This window comes from Anopheles maculipalpis, chromosome 2RL, assembly GCF_943734695.1.
Source record: "Anopheles maculipalpis chromosome 2RL, idAnoMacuDA_375_x, whole genome shotgun sequence".
Taxonomy (NCBI): Eukaryota; Metazoa; Arthropoda; class Insecta; order Diptera; family Culicidae; genus Anopheles; species Anopheles maculipalpis.
This window is the reverse complement of record NC_064871.1, coordinates 34,716,137-34,737,282: the sequence shown is the minus strand read 5'-3', so window position 1 is coordinate 34,737,282 and position 21,146 is coordinate 34,716,137. Positions and strand designations below refer to the sequence as shown.

At 43.1% G+C, this 21,146-nt stretch overlaps 2 protein-coding genes across 10 annotated transcripts in view; both read right to left on the bottom strand.

Annotated features, from left to right (window-relative positions):
• The window catches only part of LOC126558244 (isocitrate dehydrogenase [NAD] subunit gamma, mitochondrial), a 517,410-nt gene that overhangs the window by 394,125 nt on the left and 102,139 nt on the right, over positions 1 to 21,146 (bottom strand). The gene's annotated exons all lie outside the window — the stretch shown is intronic.
• The window catches only part of LOC126556861 (low-density lipoprotein receptor), a 161,988-nt gene that overhangs the window by 47,086 nt on the left and 93,756 nt on the right, over positions 1 to 21,146 (bottom strand). For 4 of the 6 annotated variants that reach the window (XM_050212394.1, XM_050212396.1, XM_050212398.1 and 1 more), the window contains exons 3-4: positions 13,157 to 13,276; positions 8,140 to 8,262 (exon numbers count right to left, since the gene is read on the bottom strand). In XM_050212394.1, coding sequence (XP_050068351.1) covers positions 8,140 to 8,262; positions 13,157 to 13,276 — 243 coding nt within the window. Of the gene's footprint in view, positions 1 to 8,139; positions 8,263 to 12,690; positions 12,811 to 13,156; positions 13,277 to 21,146 lie in introns of all 6 variants that reach the window. The other 2 variants (XM_050212399.1, XM_050212395.1) reach the window with 2 other exon arrangements.

Below are 21,146 nucleotides of genomic sequence, written 5' to 3'. Positions count from 1 at the left end.
AGAGGCTAGTTTGGCACGGTGCGCGACGCAAGAAATCACCAACCAATGGCTTACCGGTCCGGTGCGATTGAATCTTCGAAATATCGGATTTCTTTGGTGCTTCGGGAGATTGATGGCCACAGTAACGAAAGGCATCCACCCCGACCGACCCTACAGGCATGCCGGTACGATGAAATTGCCTTTTACGTTTATGTCTCGGTTTGTGTAGATTTTGCACAGACAGAGAGAGAGAGAGAGGGTTAGTGCCGTGAAGTGACAAAGGGGCCGTTTTTCTTGCTCGAGGGTTTGCTTCGTTGGCCGGTAGGCTTTACCTCGAAGTCAACACAATATCGTGCACAGGAGAGTGTTGGGCCCGAGTTTTGTCGATCTTCCGTCTTGACCTCAGGTGGCAGGCACCGGAAGCGAAACGCAATATCGATGATTGATGATCGGAATCGCGCGGGATGCTAGCGAGCCGACGAGGCCAGGTGGTTTATTTTTCGCGATAGAATGCCCAGCTTTGCACGAAGATTTGCTCAGTTGGTGTGCCATTGTTGTAAGCTAAATGAAGCCTGTGAAATGTTATAAATCAGTTTGATACGCTCTATTTGTCAGTTGGTGAGTCGCGAAATGTTACTGCTGCAGGTGCTGGAGCAGCCTGTTAGAGACAGCTCCGCGCACATTTCCAACACTACGGACGGCGATAAAATATTAAATCATTTGTTTCATTTGCTATGGAGATAGCGCACAATTCGGGGCAGCGTTTTTTGTGTTGATGTAACGATAATCTTCCATAATGAGTTTTATTATTAGCGTTGGTAGAGCGTATTGTCCGACAATGCAACAATCTTATTGTTAATACCTGGTAATTGGCATAACAAGGTCAAATCAGGCACAGAATGTTCGAAAGTTGAAAATTCAGTTCTTTAAGTTTTTCGTATGTTATTTATCTAACTTTAGTGTAAAAATGAAAACAAAAATCCTTTCTCAAAAATAAACTGGCTTTACAACACCGAACTAGCAAAAGAACAAGTAGTCGAACGATGTCGGAATCCTGACGTTGTTAAAACTTATAATTTTTCACCCTAGGAAATTATAAAACTTGCTCTTATTAGACTAGCAAAATTCTCCTATTATCTGTCGTTTTAACTTGGATGTCGCAATGTTAAAGTTACAAGGTTACAACAACCTAGCGCAAAAAAATGAGAAGCTTCCGTCCGCAATATGCTTTCCAGTTTTTGTAGACCGTGGGCCGGGTCAAGTACAACACAACCCAACCTAAGATCAAGTTTCTTTTGATTTTAAAGTAACCACTGTACAAAGAAACGGTACAGAAAAAGAAACATTCCTCCTTTATTAGCTTGTAGCTTCCGGCTAGGTCATGCCCACGCCTGGCAACAGTGTCGTAGTACACGGTACATTCCCACAGCAAACCAACAAGTTAGTAGAACGGCACACCAAACTGGGCAAAAAAATAAATTCCCCATAAGGGCACGCCACATCTCCAAAGTGAGTGGACACTGTCAAACATAATTTGAATTTTCCTACCACAATCAACACCACTAGAAGCCTGTTACTGTCACGAAGCTAGTCGGCCTTTACTGGATTGATATCGGAACGGTACTACGGCGTACGGCGTAGGTACTTGAAGTCGACCCATCTTAAACTGGTACATGGCTGAAAATTTTCAGCCATGAGTCAGGCCCGCTCGAACGAGATGAGTAATTCAAAAGTTAAATAGATGACGCACAGTAACCTAGCGTGTCGGAGCCCGTTCACTGCATCCGTTTCGTCGAAACGATCGGTTCCACTGGAAACTTTTAATTTGATGCCAAACTTCGTCCCATTTTTGGTAACTGTTGGTGTGCACAAATATCAAAACGAAAACTTTTGCCTGCGTCCGGTATCCAGTTTGTGTGTGCTAACGAATAGGATGAACGTAATTTAGAGAGGAAAAAGAAGAAAAGAGAAAACCGGCCGCTCCTGCACACATTTGCAAATGAAAGATGTTCTACTCGTGACGCTCAATTGCCGGACGGACCATTTTCCGACCATGGTAGCGGTGATCGATTTCGAGTGATTGGAGTTCGATTTTCCGTTCGGTCAGCGCATAAATTCGTCCGCTTCGATGGCCGATGGTCGGTCCTGGACTGAAGTTCTAAAACAGCCTCCGCATCTACAACAGGAAGCCTTATGCAGAGCGAGAGAGAAAGAGCAAGCGAGAATGCTTTAGAAAATGCATTTGACAGCTGCTTGGAATGGTGGCTTTTTCACTTGGCCTCTCAGCTGACTTCTGGTCTCCTATGCTAAGCTTCAGCCTGCGCCCTCACTCAAAAGTACTCAATTGACCGCTCGACTCTTTGATGAAGTTAGTCCTACATTTAATTTCGCTCGGATCGTCATGTACCGTACCATAAATTCTCCGGTGTGATGTGTTTCGGGGCGAAAGTTTGCACGTCCATGAAGTCACCTGCCGTAGTTTGGCATGCATGGAACGATGCCTCGGGCTACCGAAAGCTTCTCACCATGCGGGGGAACACGCAGGAGAGAACGCTGTAAGTTCTACACCCGGGTGTATGGTGTACGGTACACGTCAGTGTGGCAGGGCTATGGCAGTTGGGTAATCTTGTTTGCTCATTACATTCTCGACACGAGACCACACAGTTCATCATTATTCTTACCGGATCATGGAAACCCGGACCGAACCGGTGTGTAAGGGCATAGAAAGAGTTGTAGGGACGGACTCAAAGCCGGCGCATGGATCGAATGTGGTGTGAGCGGATCGCTGCGAAGCGAGGAGGCGAGCCGGCAAATGGGTCTTACACCTTTTTGCCAACTTTCCCAATGGTACCCAAGCGCCGTCGGAACGATTATCTGCATACGGGAGCAAACGGAAAAGCAAACGGAGCTAGCATACACACAACAAACTTTCATTGCCCTCAAATGTGTGAGCAAAGCAGTGCGGTAGAGGTTTTGTGTGGAAGAGAGAGAAAGTCAATGTTTATGCAGGGATAATTTTGACGGATCATGGCATCGGGCCAAAAGATATTGAGATTCTTTTGCAAGACCGATGGGGTATCGTACGTAGGGTTTAATACACGTTAGCTAGTTCAAGATTCCAAACACGTCGTTCTGGACTGGTGCAAATCTTTGAGGTAATACCGAAAAAGTATTTGATCCGACCAATGGTAATGAGTTGCTTTTCGGGGGAAAAAGTCCGTGTGGGATACCTTAACTTTGGGCGTATTAGATCATCAGAACAGGGAACAAAATGATCGAAAGATTGCAAAATTGGATTGGATGGTTGCGGAATAATTACATGAAACATGTCGAATCAAGGGGCTCTCTATAACCATGTGTTGAAAAAAAGAAACGTACATAATCGTATGCTTTTCTACTTCTGCAAAATTTGCCAAAATTGTAGATCTATTTTCATTTATCCGACATTATATACACAACTTTATTTTACATCAAAACTAACATTCGTGAAGAATGTCTATTACACTACCACGTTCCCTAGTTGAACATTTCAATTGTTTTGCGATTGTAAAAAGCATATTTATGTTTAGCTTAGGTTTAATTACCCCAAAAAGCCAGATGGAGAGCACATCTCTAATGCCACCGAGGGCAGAAAATGCACAACGAACGGAGGAAAAACTTGAACATGGGTTCAATTAGGTAAATGAAAAATCACTCATGAGATTCGGCTCTATTGCAAATGGGCAGGGCCAATGTACCGTGCAACAGGTAGTGAGCGAAGGTGTGCAGCATGATGTTGGCCCACAATCGTACGGGAGCGAAGTCCGTTTGAAAGCGAAGCTCTAAGTATACGGAGCGGGAAGCGCATTTGATGGTCTTCGTCAGTTCTGTTGGTTCTACACGCTACTGAACCAATTTGCTGATTTTCCCAACAGGCGGAAATCAACGAAAGCCTCTGTTGCAGTGTTATGGAAAATATGGAGGGTGAGTATGACCCATTCCAGCCACTTGAATTTGGAGTGGTAGGCACGATGGAAGATTTGAGATACTGAGGCGATAAGATTGATTTGGGTTCTCCCTTGATGGGGAATTACAGCCATGCTCTATCGCAGCTTTCATGCGAGCTCTTTAGACAGTTGTTGATTGAGGTTCAAGGTTAGTATGGTTGATTGCAATAAGTAGAATAGATAAGGCATATTGCAAACGACTTCATTCTGTTTCCAAAAAAAAAAAAATATTGTATGTTTTCCCAATGAAAGTTCATTAGTATAATTGTCTAACTAATATACCTATAATACTAATCAAGCAGTAATAAATGGTTGTACATGCTAATTACATCTGAAAAAGGTGATTTCATAACCTGCATGTCATTTACTATGTCTTGATTTATTTTTGAAATACCAAGAATTGCAGTTGCAAAATATCCATTGCCTCTTGATAGAAATAGAGGCACCCAAAAAAAGAAAACCTTCAAAAAATATAGGACACCACAATCTCAGTGCTTGAATTGAAAGCCAACACCATTAATAACTCCGATAGGAGACACTGTGGGGATGTGACGAAAAAAGTTTCCCGCGCGCCTTACAGAGTCTACATAGCAAGTGCCAAATGGGCAACAGAGGTTGAGAGGTTGAAACTTCATTTTTTTCCCACCCACATATGGATCGAGATTCTTATGCATGTTCACATCATTTATATAAATGTGTATGTATGCGTATGAACAGCAGAAAACTTGCCTGAGTACAGCTGTCTCGTTGCACCACACTGCCATCTTGAGAAATATTTTCGGGGTAGCTTACAATCCGATCCAACGCTGGTGAACCGATTCAGGTGGCTGACCCGGCAGAAACTCTGCAGCACACCGCCGGCGACAGAAGCGTGTGTGATATGAATGATATATTAATACGCCCAGCCGTATGCTGCTACCGCTCGAACGCCAACAACTGGCCTGCATGCGAACAGAATCTGCGGGACCATCCAGTCGCCTTACTAGTGAACGTTGTGAAATTCGTCGGTGCCATCTGGTGAGTGTTTTTCTCGAAATCACCTCCACCCACTCAGCATCACCGCACTGAAGAAGGTGTGACACTGTGGGACTGAAAATTGCACAACCCAATATTCGTGCAGCTTTCATATTCTGCATTCAACTTCATCGCTTCTATCGGTTGCCCGCTGCACAAGGGTTTCATCTTTCCGGCGGCATGTTATGCTGCTTTCGCGCACGGAATACGAAATACCGTCTACGGTAGAACGCTGCACGAGTGTCGGCTTTTCTACCAGACCATCCTCAAATGCTGAATTCGAGTCACCTGCAACCCGATCGTTTGGCTGAGCCCTACGTCAGGCTTGTAGGTGTGATGCCACCTTTTCGGTAGCTTCCTGGTTGTGTGCATACATTTTTCATAACCAGGCAGATAGCAGCCAGCAGAAGGAATCTCCAGTCTGCCGCTGTCTCTGCGCAGAGTGTCGACTTTGGTGGTCACTGGTTTTTGGGCATGCGAAAACAATTTGCGCCGTTTATAGGACTGTTATATCATCTTCACGATTCTCGCTATCTTCTGGGTGTCGCCGTGAGAGCACGAAAAAAAAAACGGTTCCCACCACCATTGCAGCTAGCGGACGGTGAGACGATGTGAGAAGAATTGTTTTTGAACGTTTCACCTGTCAGGTGGCTTCAACAAATCAACCCAACTCACCCAACGACACCTCGCATCGTGGGTGAAAGCTCTTTCGGGCGCACTTTCAGCTGATATGCCCGACGGGAGGAACACGGGAAGTTGCAAGAAGATAGCATTTTTATGGGGTCATTAATATGAAAATTTTAAAATTTATGACTTTTCATTACTTTTATGGCTGGAAAGCAATTCCACGGAGGCGTTTCAAGGCCGGTCCCGGCCTGGTGCCGTTTGACGTCGATCCGCCGCACGGACGCTCCAAACCTGACAGTTACGATTCGGGCGGCTCATCTTACGCTAAGCCCACAGCTGATTCCTCATCGTAAGCTTCATGCTTTCGTGCAGCGCAATGCCACTGCCACTTTTGATGGCAAAAGATTACGATCCTCATTTTCATGCCCGGGCGCTTACTGCTCCTGCTCCTGCTGCTCCGTGTAACACGGCAAACGATGGGCGTCCCACTGGAACACTTTATCGCGAATGTCGTTTCGTGTGCTGGCGGATATTTTTCTTCTGACGGCTACAGCCCAATCCAACTGGAGCAGAAAAAATAAAACACCCGACTGAGAGACAAAACGACACCCGCCTTTCAGAATGGGAGCACGTCCTTAATCTCTCAAGAAGGCGCGACACCATGAACGAGCCGTGCCACGGACAGCTAACGGTCAGTTCCATAAATCATGCTCCACTTCCGGGATGGGGGCAAGTTAATTAGCATGACAAAGGATTTATGCCTCCTCAAAACGAATCGGATGTAAAATGGTGGACAGGACGATGTACATGTTGTAAAAAAAAATTAAGTAAAATTAAAGTATCCCAACTCGTTGCAAAAAAAGAACATGAAAATGGTTTAACGTGTTGCCTCCCACATCATAAGGATTACGCTTCACAAATTGAATCAGACCTTTTAATGATAGTTGAGATGCCATTGAAAATTGCGTAAATTACTGTTTGATTTCACCATTATATTGTCTCAGTTGTAATGCAGTTTAAGTTCGTAAACTGATTTCCAACCATAATCATATTTGACGTCTTTAGAAAGAAAGTAAAAATTCATAATTAATTTCCCAAAATTAAGCCGCACTAACCAAGTTCTGGCAGTTTGCTCTTTCAGAAGTTTTCTCATGCGTGCACAAATCACCCAAACGATGATGCTTGTCCATTGTTTACACTTTTACCAATGATTAGCGAAGCCGCATTACATCCATGCTGAAGTTAGTCGGTCAGCATCGCTGCAGCTTTCGGTGAGTGTTTTGGTCGAGAAAAAAAATCACCAACCGTATTTCCGCCATGATTAATTTGCCGTCCCAAACCCACTCGAACCGCATCGTCAGGAAAATTATCCCATCACCCGAGCGACAATTCTGGTAATGAGCTTGGCTAACGAGCCTCGGCAAGCTGCGACTAACCGAGGCGGATTTGGGTTGCTCATTTTCCAAGGACCTCAAGCAACAGAGATGTCAAACCGTGCGTCCGACAAACCCGCACGAGTTCTACTTCATCAACGAAACGATCTCAATCAGTTGCAATCAAACAGACCCTCCACCTTGTGAAACCGGACGGCCGATACGCGCGAATCAAGGATGCAGGTGTTGTTTTCGATGTCATTTCGACTAATACGCGCACTGTTCATTGAAGGTTCGCACCGATACGCAGAAACCTTTTCTGTAAGTGGCGGCGATTGGTAAATGAGATGTTTAGTTTCCAATCACGTACACGGCGAGTTCAGGCCTACTGCTACGGCTGGGATGTCATGTTCGTTTGCTGTTTGTTGCTGCTTGCTGCTGTTGGTGTTCTATCAATTTTCTTGGTGCGGGCGATCGGATCACAACCGAAACTTCACTAGACTTATACGGATTCCAGCTATTGATTTGCCGGGCAACTGGTAGCGAACAAGAGTCGAGCGAAGTAATGCTTCAAAGAGTTCACTGGCATACCAATCCATGGTGAGCCGAGTCTTATACTGTTCAATTAAATTATCCTGCTCATCAGGATAAATATTGATTCGTTTTCATTTCCCGTGTTTCCCGTACCAACTTTTCTTTGTTCTTCCATGATTGACTGCTATACCTTTCGCCACAAAAAGGGCACAGCAGTTTCAAAAGCAATTGAAAGTACCTCGTGAACCACGGTGGCAAATAAAACTTTCCGCTGTTGCTGCTCGCGTGATTGAGGTTGAACACCGGCGCAACTATTAACTCACTTTTAATTGATTAATACGAATTACGAAATATGCATGCAGCCAAAAACTGGCGTGGCGCCGATGTTAATGCGATGGACCATAGTGATATTGGGTGGGTGGGAACAAAATAAAAGGTGCGTGATTAAGGCTGAAGCGCCAGCACTGCAGCTTTGCTAAATAAATTCATTTGATGGGAGCACACAACACAACACAAAATACCACAATTTTCGCTCGAGTTTCACCGTAGCGCAGTTAGTTGATTATATGCGTGGAATGGAATAAATACACATCTGGTTGGAAGGATGCAAAAGGGGCGATACTCACTGCAGGACATCTCATCCGATCCGTCGGCACAGTCGCGGTTCTGGTCGCACATCCAACCCAGCGGGATGCAGTTGCCGGTTCCACTGCGACATGTAAATTCCTCTGATGAGCACACTTTGCTCTCTGTGGTGTTTGCGGTTGCAGCAGTGGCACGTTCACCCGGGTTTCGGTCATTCGTTTGCGTACAGAGCGTTGTAGTACAGTCAATCCAAGTCAGATTCGTCAGTCAAGGTTACGGAGATGAATGCACGGCGGGGTAACCACGGGTTGTTTTTGGGGCCGTCGGCGTGGGAAGGAAAATTCGATGCGATGAAAAATGAAACACCCCATTAGTATTTTATTTCATGATACCCCATTAATGTAATTAAACGCACGCATCACGTGCTTGGAAATGAGCAGATGGGAAAGAAAGCTATGATAGATGCATGGGAAGATTAAACTTTACAAAATGCATGCCTCCTGCATGAAATGGATAATAAAATTTGTTATGGAAGAACATAATGATATGAAAGAATTTTAAGAAAAATAAAAGAGTGAAAAATGGAACAATAACTGTGAAAGGATTGCTTAACAACAGGAACTAATGACAAATGACAAAACAACTTCTAAAACAGTAATCTAAGAAATCAAACTTAATTAGTTTAACAAATTTTTTTTTCAAAAATAGCAAGCAAACGCATAAGAAGTACAATACGAAACAAAAATATTTAGCTTACTAAAAGGACATTCACCAAAAACAAAACAGAAACAAACGAAAACACAAATACTTTTTTGCTGTCAAAACTTATTCTGGCTTAGTGGCATAGTTTCTCACATACCTTTCTTGTCATTTTGTTGATATCACTTGATTATCTCATATGAACTCTCATATATATATCTACGCTTTCGATGCTGTTATATTTTTTTATTTGTAATATGTACAATGCTGCTTCAAGAAATCTACAACCTAATAATCTCTATCAAATCATGAGACCTAAATTGCAATTTGTTCGCTCTCTGTTGATCATGTATCAATTAAGGACTTGCCGTTTTTTTAATAAAAAATGTGTTACATCGCAAATGGTTTTAGATTTAGTGTTCAATAGATATGATATGATGGTTTAAAAATGATGAAAGCGCACGAAAAAGTTATTAGAAGAATGAATGTATGTAACTAGAAAACGATCATCATATCCACATCTTGCAATGTGCAACTTCGAACGAACCTGTGCTGTGTGCAGTTGCCAAGACAGTGTAAACCTCATCCGAATGGCATTCCGATGCAAAGCCTTAACCAAACAGGTTAAATAATAAAGGTGATTGAATAAATGATACGGTGTCCGATCCCTGTGTACAGCCGCAATGCATGTTTTGTCAGTTTAGGATTTTTTGTGTCTACGTTTCGAGCTGGAATAGGATACATGTACAAATAGATGAATAAAGTGCCCCGAAACAAAGAGGAGTTAGTGTCTTTTCTTGTACAAAGGTTAGTTTGTTTGATGTTTTTACTACTTCCATGTTAGCCCAGCAACCGAAAATAGTTTGAAGCCCAATCCTAATCACAATCCCGATCTGAGTCTGGATTTCAATTCCATTATATAATTCTTAGAATCGTGTGATTTTTGATTTGCGAAAGAGTTTAAATCGAATTCCATGTTTCAGTTTAGATTCTGTATCACATTACTGGTTGAAATTAAATATAGTTACACAATAAAGAAACACAATGCGTTATTTTATTGTGAAAGGATGATAAATTAATCTATTTTTAAGTCGCAGCGGGATTTTCACGCGACTTTACACGCTGAACCGCTTTTGCGTCTAATTTTATCAAATATCAAGCAAAACCGCTTAACATTTATTTTAAAGTTAATCCTTAAAGTGTGCTTGAAATGCAGCTGAAAAACAGCCCCGAACAAGCTGTTTCGTTATTAAACAAAACCAAAACAAAGCAAAACATAAAAACAGATCAAAAACCATACCCCACTTAGCTCTTTCTCGGTCAGTCGCCTTCGGCACGATTGTTGCTCGAAACTTTAATTACAAACCATAAAAATGTCCACCCATCAACAAATACCACCTCGTAATGTAGAGCGAACGCAGGATGAAACCGAACGCCTTGGGGCGCTTTGTTGGGGTAGGATGAAAAAAGACTCGCGCGACCCATTACTGCTGACCGTCTGTTGCCACCATGGCAGGAGCTGGGCGAAGGGTCCTGGGTTTGCACGACTTTTTGCCGGCTGCCCCGCTCAAAAACCATTGTTCACCGGATGAATTAACCCAACAGAACTTTTTAAATGTTCTTTCACGATGGTCGGTCGCGTTCTTCGACCGGCTATTACGAACAAAGCGACGAAATCTGAACGTTGGAAACACGGAAGGAATTCTATCATCCCAAATCCTTTAGTGGACACTGTGTGACTCCGTGTGTGTGTGCTAACTACTGCACAACAGCTTGCAGAATGAACCGGTCTGGTTTAGCATTGATTGTGAAGGTGTGTGCGTAGAATTCAGCGATACGCAAAACCTTGTCCATCCAAACGGAAAAGGATCGTCATTTAGATGACCCTGTTTTACAACTAGCTTCGAGGGGTTTTAACAACGCCTGTACTGGAACACAGCAGGTCATTCTGGTGGACCAACCCTCGGGTATGTACGGTGCCCATGTTGGGGCTTCCTGGTGCACCATTATCGCATACCCTTTCCTTGCTTTCTCTCCTGTATTAGCGCCTCTCAAAGAAGATGGAAGGGCAAACAAGCAAGATGGACACTGTTTTGTAGCTTTTGGCAGTTTTTACGACTTTACAGTATGGCTCTTTTTATCCCCGACTACAGAAAAGTTACCAAACACGATCCACAAGACGGTGGTACTTGTGTTTCGGGGCGAGGTTAACGGATTCTTTTGCATTTGCCTTTCTGTAGACGAAAAATGTTTCATTTAGTGGACGAACCCGTGCAGTTAATGCTCTTTGGCAACCTCACCCGTCGATTTGACCGTATGCCAACAAATCACGTCTTAACCGTTACAGAGGTTTGAAAGGTTGGCAATGAATGGCTCAATGTTGTGTGTGTGTGTGTGTGTGTGTGTGTGTGTGTGTGTGTGTGTGTGTGTGTGTGTGTGTGTGTGTGTAAATATTATAAGGATAATAAGGAAGCACACAGTCATTAAAAGTTATTTTCCTTTCTCTGTCCGCCTACAGGCAGGAAATGATGCAGCAGAGAACGTAAGCATTGCTTTGCTGAGTTCCGGAGCTCGGGGTTGATTGTCCGTACACATGCACTAAACATTACTATGGTCAGAAATTGTGGGCCATGGTAACCAACAAAAAATAACCAAACTTTTACCATTTCGCCATGAGCAAGTGTTACATATACCGGAGAAAAAGCTTCTCTTCCAATGAAGACATGGTGTAGGACGTTGTGTGTGTGTGTGTGTGTTCGTGTGTGTGTGATTGTGCGTGTGTAAGCCTGGTTACGAGAATGTCCCACAGTACATCCGGTGTTAATTCCGTTACGGAAATGGTAGAAAGGTGTGAACATTTCGGGCGGATTATCTCGGCAGGACCGAAACCGCTCAAGACGATGCTACCACGTAGATTGAGTAAACAAATGCACACACACACACGAGCGCATACAAACTGGGGGTCAAAGTGAAGTGTTCCATCCCTCCTGAAATTCACCCAGAATCCCAAACCGACCAAATTAGGGCACGTAGCTGAGGCACGGCAAGTTGGGAAGATAGTTGAAGGGTACGGAAAAGGTCATCCGGTAAATTGGTGATCCTTACACCGTTCCGTCGTCCACCAACCAGTTCGACAAGAGAAGTGACGGGTACATTCCGTTCCCGGGGCAGCTTAAGAACGGGCTTTCCTCTACGAGGGAACGAGAAAGTTACATTTTTCGCAAATAGTAGGGTGGTAATTTTCAAACTAGCTCATGGTAAAAACCTGTAGCGGTCTGCCAGTGTACCAGGGGGAGTAGGTTGTTATCGGTTCCGAACGGTTCCGGATATCGCAGGTAGTCGTGCGTGCGTGGCAAGGAAAGGTACACGTTACACAGCAAGGTACAAGATTTATTTCCTGAAAGATACGGCACCGGCACCTACGAGCTTTTCTTCAAATACCTTTCGTTCCGCATGAGAGTTGTTTCTCGGTGTTGTCGAAATTTTGAGGACGGTCCGATCGTGATTTAAGCTAAGAGCTAAGGTGGATGAGTTAATGTACACCGAAAAGATTCGGTGGGAAGAAGCTTGGGCACACTACTGACACTTTGGGACGGGGGGAGGATATTGATCTTCATCAATTTGTTGCCAAAATACGTGTGCGTGTACCTTCGATTATGTGGGATAAGAAGTTAAGGAAATGGGGATCGTTTTATGTGTGTGTGTGTTGGCTTCCGTAGGCCGAAAGCCCTTGGGACATGTAGGTTTAACATCGCAATAGAGGCGTCGTACCTGTACTCTTCACCCACGATTTCTGCATTGATTGACGAGATGATACAGACCAAAACATCGAAACGATTTGTAGATTTTTCCTCGTAATTGAACGGTACCACCGGCTTTCACGCTTAACTTACCACAATTTTGCTCGTCAGAGCCGTCGGGACAGTCCGGTTCTCGATCGCAAAGCCACGTTTTAGGAATGCAGCGATCGGCGCTCTTACAAAGCACCTCGTTTGTAGGGCAGGTTTTGACCTCTGCATTGACGTTTAACGGAAGCACGGGAGCAAAACGGTAAGATGGCATACGGAAAACACATAACACAAACCATGCCATAAAGAGATAGATAAAGCAATACGCATTACAAGCAATCCACAACCAAAGCTAAAAGATAAACTAACGTCAAGCATGTTACAATTAGATGGTGGAGAAAACATATGCAAGTGTGGAGGCAGAAATTATAAGGGAAAATATTTCACAAACGAACTAAAATCGACGATCCGTCACCACACACTGATGTGATGTGGAGGTAAATATAGCAGAAAGAGAGAGAGTGCAAAAAAAAGGCGCAAAACATCACGACACTGATAGATTTCTACTTACGGCATTTTTCGGCGTCTTCATCCGAACCGTCCGCACAGTCACGCTCACCATCGCACTGCCAGCGCTTCAGGATACACCTACCATTCTTGCAGCGGAATTTGTCACCGGGACAAGCGGTCTCTGGAGGATAAAACAAGAGAAAAACACGAAAATAAATGGTGAGCCAAGAAGGTAATAGCGGTGAGTATTAGGAAATGCTTTTCCGGGCAGGTAGGAATGGGGCCGGCAACAACTTCCGGTACGAGTGCACAACTGGAGGCGAAGATTTAAGGTGACGAGGAATTGTGAATGTAGGTCGCAGCAGATTTAAGACCAAAGCGGATGAAAGAGATTTTACAAATCTTCCGGTAAATTATATCGCAAAATGGGAGGAATTGCTTTTAGGCGTATCACAACTATGTATAATAATAACTATTTATAAACCAAAAATATGCTTTCAAAAAGCTAATAACTAAGCATTCAAAGGGACACTACTACACAGTATTCCCACAAATCTCAGCGAATTCAGTGGAAAATGTATGCACATCAAAAGGCGTACTGCAAACGACACAGCTGGAAAACGCGTTGGTAAGTGGTAGAAGAGACGAAAATTAATTAGAAACAAATGCAAGCGTACCAGCGTGCACATCAAACGAACCTCTTAGTCCGTGGTATTGATTCACAATGTTTCACACAAATTGATACTGACGCCACGGAAAATCCTTTGATAGTGGAAACCACATCACGGGCAGATTAAAGGGGTTACACCGCTTAAAACCGCAAGCAGCAGAACAGCGTAGGCCAACCGAACACACGTACTGCTTACGCCTCGGCTCGGCAATAATGGTGGCAAATTGTCACTTTCAGCTGACAAATTGGCGCGAGTTATTAACGGGCTTACAACAGCAGAATGCGACAGCGACAGTGCTCATTTCGACCGGCGTAAAAACTGGCACAGAGTCGGTGGCGCGAGTGCGCTAAATGACGCATAAGGACTGAAACGGTTTGACATTACACTGCTCCGGCATGAAGATAGAGGTTTTTGCGATGCGCTTTTTTAACGGTTTAAATTTGATACATTTAATTCGTTGTACGTTATAAGGCACGTGCGCAATATGTACTAGACAGGCTATAAAATTTTCCTTTATCCAATCTATAACAAAAGGAATTATTCGTTTAGTGAGTGTTTTATTGTGATCTTAATGAAAATTGGCATACAAACAAAAAAAAACCACAAAAATTCCACTAGTTCAGCTTTCAACAACCACCAAATTTACTAGCGTGTGCTACAGACCGTCTCGAAAAAACGCTATCAAAATGCTCCACGCTCCCCAATAGGGTATCCGATGGTAAGATTCCTAGAAAACGGGCTTTTGTTCACAGCACACACCCATCACGGTTCGGTTCGGTTTGCCTCTGACATGTGGTTAAATGATGTGTGCAATGTTCGTCATCCGAAATGATGCAAAATGTCGGACGGAAGCAATTTTGTCCCTTTTCGCATCCCATGTATCGTGCTTCTCTGTGGCGGTGTGTTTTGTGGTTTCATGATACCTTCGATGATACGGCTCATGTGTGTGCAGGTCCATCCCGCTGTCTCACACGAACAAAGACTTTGGACAGCAGCCGACAACCCGACTAACACCGTATTTAATTAAAAACTGTGATGTTTTCGCACAGCCACAAGTTACACGATGATGCCCGAACGTCATGTTTTACCAAACGCCGCGAACAGTGTTTTGTAGAGATGCATTTTTTTTTTGCATCCGGCAACACTAATATCGGTGGACAAGAAGCATGTGGGGGCGAAGGTTAGCGTTGCATGGTTTGATTAAAATTTATCATAACATTATGTATTACCAAAACGGGCGCGCTTATATTTGCCTGCTGCAAAAAGTTCAGTGTTCGCGGTTTTGCCGACCGAATTATTTGGACGACTACGAGTAAGAACTGATGCAAGCAAAAGCATTTTCGACGCTATAATGAAATTTTGACGTTTATGGTTTGCATTATCATAGTAATTAAGCTCTTTCAGAGCGTAATAGTGTATGAGACTGGAGGTTGTTTTTCATTTAATCTATGCTAGAGTGACGAAGATAAAATCAGACTCAGTTAGAATATTTTTAGCTAAGCTTATTATTCGAAGCATGCTGCAATTTCTTTATATTTATTATACATATTTAAGATAAAAATTCTTTCTGTTTGTAATTGCAACATAAATGCTTTCGACTGCTACTAAACTTAAGTTCATAGTCATAGTTCAGGGATTTCAAACCCGAGGTGTTATACGGCTCCCAAATAGTACTAAAGGAATAATTTTTTGTTTCCTCTGTTCCATCACTGTTTTCTAAATGTTTTAAACACGTTTAGAAAAAACTGTTTTCTTTGAACAATAGCGCATGAACTGTAGAAGATCAACAAAAATGATGTTCTACTATAAGCTTTTTTGTATTATTTTTGCAAATTTTTAAAAACATTATCAATATGTTGGAAGCAGATGGAAGATTATAGAAGAGAAATAAACTTAAAAAAAAAACATCTGCAAACCTGTCAAAAAATAAAGACGCTAAAACAAAAGTAATTGGGATACACTAAAAACAGACCTCGGGTAAAAGCCAAGAATACATGAGAGGCTGTCACAAAACTTCGGAACGAAACAAACCAACGTTGGACCAAGGTTAGTTACTAGAGGAATGTGTCCAAATGCATTAGGAATCCTGTATCGATTGATTGCTTTACTAAAATAAAATTACAGAAATAAAAAAAAATAAAAAATGTAACATAAAAATATATATTGTTAAACAACCAAAGAGCAAAATACAGTCATTTCCGCTACTTTAAAACTATTTGCGATTTTGATACAACAAGTCTTGTTCGTCGTTTTTATCCCAATAGAACGGCCTGGTCGTATTGTTTGCAATCTACGTCTTATTATTGTTGAATCTAGAATAGCACATTGTCTTAAACATACAGACACTTGTTCTGTGACTTGAGAAACAATGAAGCATAATTTGTGTTGTGTTTGGACTGTGGTTTGTGTTTGTTTGAGGCTCTCAAACCAAGCACTTGCCTATATTATGCTCTAGCTTTGTTCGTATTTGCTGCTCGATGATTGTCAGAACGCACATTTTTGCATGTTAAACATGTTATCCGGCACTGTACATGTAACATGAATTATTATAGAAAATAATACAGTTTTTGGAAAAACCTGATTAATATAAAGATCAAAGGCAATATGGAAAAAATGTTACCACTGTCTCTTGTATACTAGTAAAACTTCATTTCCAACACCATTGTCAAACTTGTGATTAGCTTTTAGATTGACCCTAGTCTACCACCAAAACCAGCACACTCGTAAACATCCGTCCTCCCAGATAAACTGCTCCACCGTATCATGCCCGGGGGTTATCTTTTCATAATAGTCACAGGTCGCTTAAATCAAACGCTGTGCAGAAACGTACCAAAAGCGAGACACGAATGTTAGCCAATCATACTTGCCATTTCAGTGCGGTCACATCATGTGTTCGTAATAATCAAGCATTCGTTCACTTTTGCCCGTTATCGTGCCTTTTTACTACCAGGTACTGATCAGCTCACCATTCAGCTATCGGTTAGGGTAACAACTAGCAGCAAACGCAAAAAAAAAGTAAGATGCCGATTGCCGATGGCAAAATAAGACGCCACAGATAACAAATAAGACATTGCTTCTGTTTGGGCTATGATTGATTGCATTTCCGCTGGCTTCCGGCTTGGACTGCTTGCCCCTGGAAGCCAATGAATTGTGCCATGTTTCCACGCACTCTTCTGCAAGCGCTGGTTTAAGATGGCGTATGCTGCTACGTGATCGGTACAGGAAAGTGGCCACGTAGGCTGTCAGTTTGCCACATAAATCTGCTACAAATTGGTTTTTCGGGCAGGGCAAGCACCGTTACGGGGTACGGGTTTCGTGATTTCCTAATCATAAACGGACAGCGTACGGTGCCAATCAAGGATGCACCGACGTTGCATCTCGTACGCCCCGATTGGGCTGATTTGTTTGGCATCCCTGTCAGTTTGGCAAGCGAATAAAAACAAGCTCTGATTTCAAGCCGCCTGATCTATCTCTACGTACAGTGGGCACGGGTCTGAAGATAACACAGGTCAGCTACATTATGGAGGTATAATACAACTCAAGAATCGGATCTATTGTTTGACCTTTTGGGACCCTCAAAGGTTGTGTATCTATTTTTAGCAAAGAACATTGTTCATAGCACAGTTGCTAGCGGGAGATTGTGAAATTTTGCAGTACAAAATTATAGTCTTTATCTGCAACTTTTAGAGGCACAACGTTACAACATGAGCATAATCTACAAGATTGATATGTTTGTTTTTTCTTATATTTGTAACAAGAATGAATAAAGTTTGAAATTTTATTTTAGCACACCGAATATTGCTAGCTAAAACACAGCATCTGCCAAAGTGGCAAGCATTTTTGTTCCAAAACACCGACTTTCATTCACATTTACTCTTGTGTGAAATTATAATTCCTTCATTCCTTATTACCCATCTAATTTTCATTAAACTCTACACCTGTCCTGCTCCTTTTCCCCTTCCATAAACCACAAACCATGCGTCCGTTTACCATTATGTTTATCATGTACTTGAACCACGCCCTTGTTAACCCACAATCTGTCTTCAATGAACTTACAGCGGTACTAGCTACCGCATCCCTTCTCATCCCGCGGTAACACACACCGAGCACCGAGACAGCACCATGAAGTAACCGCTTCACGAGAATCCCGAGAAAAAAGTATCAAGGGAACACTACGCAAAAGGTTTGCTGCGGTGGTCGTCCCCATACTGGCTGCATTATTAAATACTTATTTTCAAGATGTCAGCGGGATTAAAACTTCACCGTAAATTTCATGCCTTGAAACCTTTTTGCTCTCTCTCTCACTCTCTCTCTCGCTCTCGCTCTACAGCTTCGTCCAGCATCAGCCGGGCATGTTCATTAAGCAAAAAAGTAAACCCCTGCACGACATGTTGACGGGCTTGTGGAAGGAGTTTTAAAGCTTCCTAGAAATATTGGTGTAAATTAAGAGGTATCTTTAGGGCAATGGTACGTTTGCGGCGGATGGAGGCGCCTAATGATTTTTAAGCCGGCACTGTGTGTGTGTCGGTAAGAGTGCGGAAGGTGTGTGTATGTGTGTTTAAAATGACATTCTCGAGTCGCTGTCACGCGTACACTAAGAATAGGGACGTTTAGAAGCTTTGTCACTAGTGGATGATTGTATTTAAAGACTTTCTGGGTACAGTTGGTTCACAATTTCGAATGCTACAATGGCAGCAAAACTTTCAAAAAGCGAGAAAGAGAGCGCAAAAAAGCACGAAAGTTTAAATTAACCCTTAAAACACATTGCCCTCAGCAACTATATGGGGTTGCGGGCTGAAGTACCAGACCGTACTTCAACCGAGCGGTACAATAAAACCGAAACGGAAAAACACACCTTCACCGATGACAGTGGGGGTAGCACCGTTTTGTGCACGCTGTAAATTTGCTAACCTGTTCGCAGTCAATTATTTGACTGGTTTCTCGCCAGCGACCGGAATGTCTGCCCCCTCCATGTGCGACAAATTTGCGCTAACAATTTCGTTTCGGTAGCAAACTGAATAACCCTGTTAGGGACGTTGATGTCACCTCATCGTGGTGGGCTGCGTCCTTCAGCACTGTGCTGCGAATTACTTACGTACCCCATGGTGTCCTTTCTCCCCATCATAGTTCCTAGAAGAGGAGCTTGCGTTGTGTGTCTATTGCTAGATTTTTGCTATTGTTGTTTTACTAGGAAAGAGCCCCCGGAGCCTCCTGGGAGGAGATGCAGCTACCTACCCCCCCGCTTGTCGTAAGTTTGTAGGTAGAATGGCACAATAATAAAATCATTAGATTTCATTCTCATTCCAGTCACGTAACGTTCTACGACAACCGGGAACGACACTGTGGACGAAGCATTTTACAGCGCGAACGCTTTCAATGATAGCGTTTTGAAGTCTTCCACTGACGTTACGCACACTGTGCCACATAGCCGCCTTAAAGGTGTATTTGTGTGTATTTGTGTAGGTGTGTATTATAAAAGGGAGAAAATGAAAAAAGAATCACTTATGCCCTAAAGCTACCGAAGTCCGGAGCAGGAAGAATCGTACGAAACTAGTTCACTACTCCTATGGGAGGAAAATTCTTTTATTGGTTTCATTTTGACGCTTTTCCAAACGCTTCACCCGATGCTCCTGTCTTTGGGACGACGGTTGGTGGGCATTTTGCCCTTAAGCAATTCCCTCCACTCATTCATCCGCTATCCCCTACACAAACGCCATCAAAACAGAAGTTAACTGACAACCGTTTTCGGCCCTTGGAGGGAATCAATTTTGTGCCACTTCACAGATTTGATTTCTTCTCGTTTCTAATCCTTGCCAATCTTAAGCCACTAACAATAAAAGGCGGGAAAAAAGGGAAGGAAAAGAAATGCGCTTGCCTTGAGTGTCGTTGAAAAGTTTCCATCACAAATGCCAAAGAAATGGATCTAGGTTGGGTTCAGTTTTACACAAAACCAGCAGCCTTGGTTCGCTCACACACAACCAGAGTAGCGTGCCTGTGCTGGGCCACTGGGCAGGAGAGCGCAGAGTTCTTAGCAGAGACTGACGCTGGAGGTGGAGTTTCAATTTTCCCCGTCCACACAAACACATTTACACTGTTGGAACACATCATGAGCAAATAGAAACTAAATTGTTGTATGTGTGTGTGCCGAGTGAAAGAAAAACTTATTTCGTTGCGGAGAAAATTTAAACACTCAATAGTCCAATCAAAACCAAACAGAACAACAAGTCTTTCAAAAATGGGAATAATACAATTGTGTTTACACACAGCTACACACACGAAATGGCTTTCGCGAAGCTTTCAGAAGCTTTTCAATAGAGGCGTACCTAGGCGATTGACATCGGTAGTTGAATTAACCATAACAATCAAAGTGAATTGTAAGTAAACAAGATTAAGCAGCGATAAAGTGGTGCTTTACTCGATTTAGACTTGAGATGGTTTCTTTCCGTTCTCTAGTAGCTTCAATATTTTCTTCCCTCGTGACGGGCAGATGACCGAGTCACCGAGTTCGATACCACTTGATGCTAATGAACGTATTAGCAGTCGCAAACGAGCTGCAAGAAAAACTAACAGTGCAGAAGCAATAATTGCATCACGCCCGGTGCATTCGTGCTGCAATCACTGAGCCATGACTATACGGCGGAAATGTTTGCGATCACTCAACTGGTACCGGAAGTCCCATATTGCGAAGCAAACGGCTAGCTTTGGAAGTGGGGAGAAGTACGGGGTAGTGGTTTACTCCTCCGCTGTGCATAATGATTGACCAATGTGTCGTACTTCCGATGCCGAACTTGGAACATGGTATGGGTGCAGTTTTGTCACCGGTTGTTTGCGTGACTCGGTCTCGTTATACCGGTTCACAGGCACACTTGCGGATGTGTGAAGTTTTCCAGCCGAAAGAAGCAAAAAAAAAACGAAATACACAATACACACAGCACAATAAAATCGACGTACCTTGTGGACAACAACAACGTTGCACATTCAGCTTCGAAACTGTATCTCCGGCGGTACGCTTGTACACCGTGACACGTAGAACACGGTACGATATTGCTCGTTTTAATTTGCATTCACAAATGCACATCTCGCTCGTTTGACCCGCATAGCACCGGTGCAATCGGTGGTGGGTTGTGGATAGGTGATTTTATGATTATTTGTTTATCGTTAATTGCATTCGGCACTAGCAACGGCAAAGGCGAAAGGTACGCATCGGAACCGCTTCTTTTGAGCACAATTGGCAGCGAGCACGATTGAAGCCAGAGCAGCGGTGTTTTTTTTTTTTTTTTTTTAGGAAAGAACAAACACTCTTCCAACAGCAACAACGGACACCAATCGTCTGTCAGAAAATACAAATTCAAACAGAAAGCAGAAACTGCTATCCTTCCA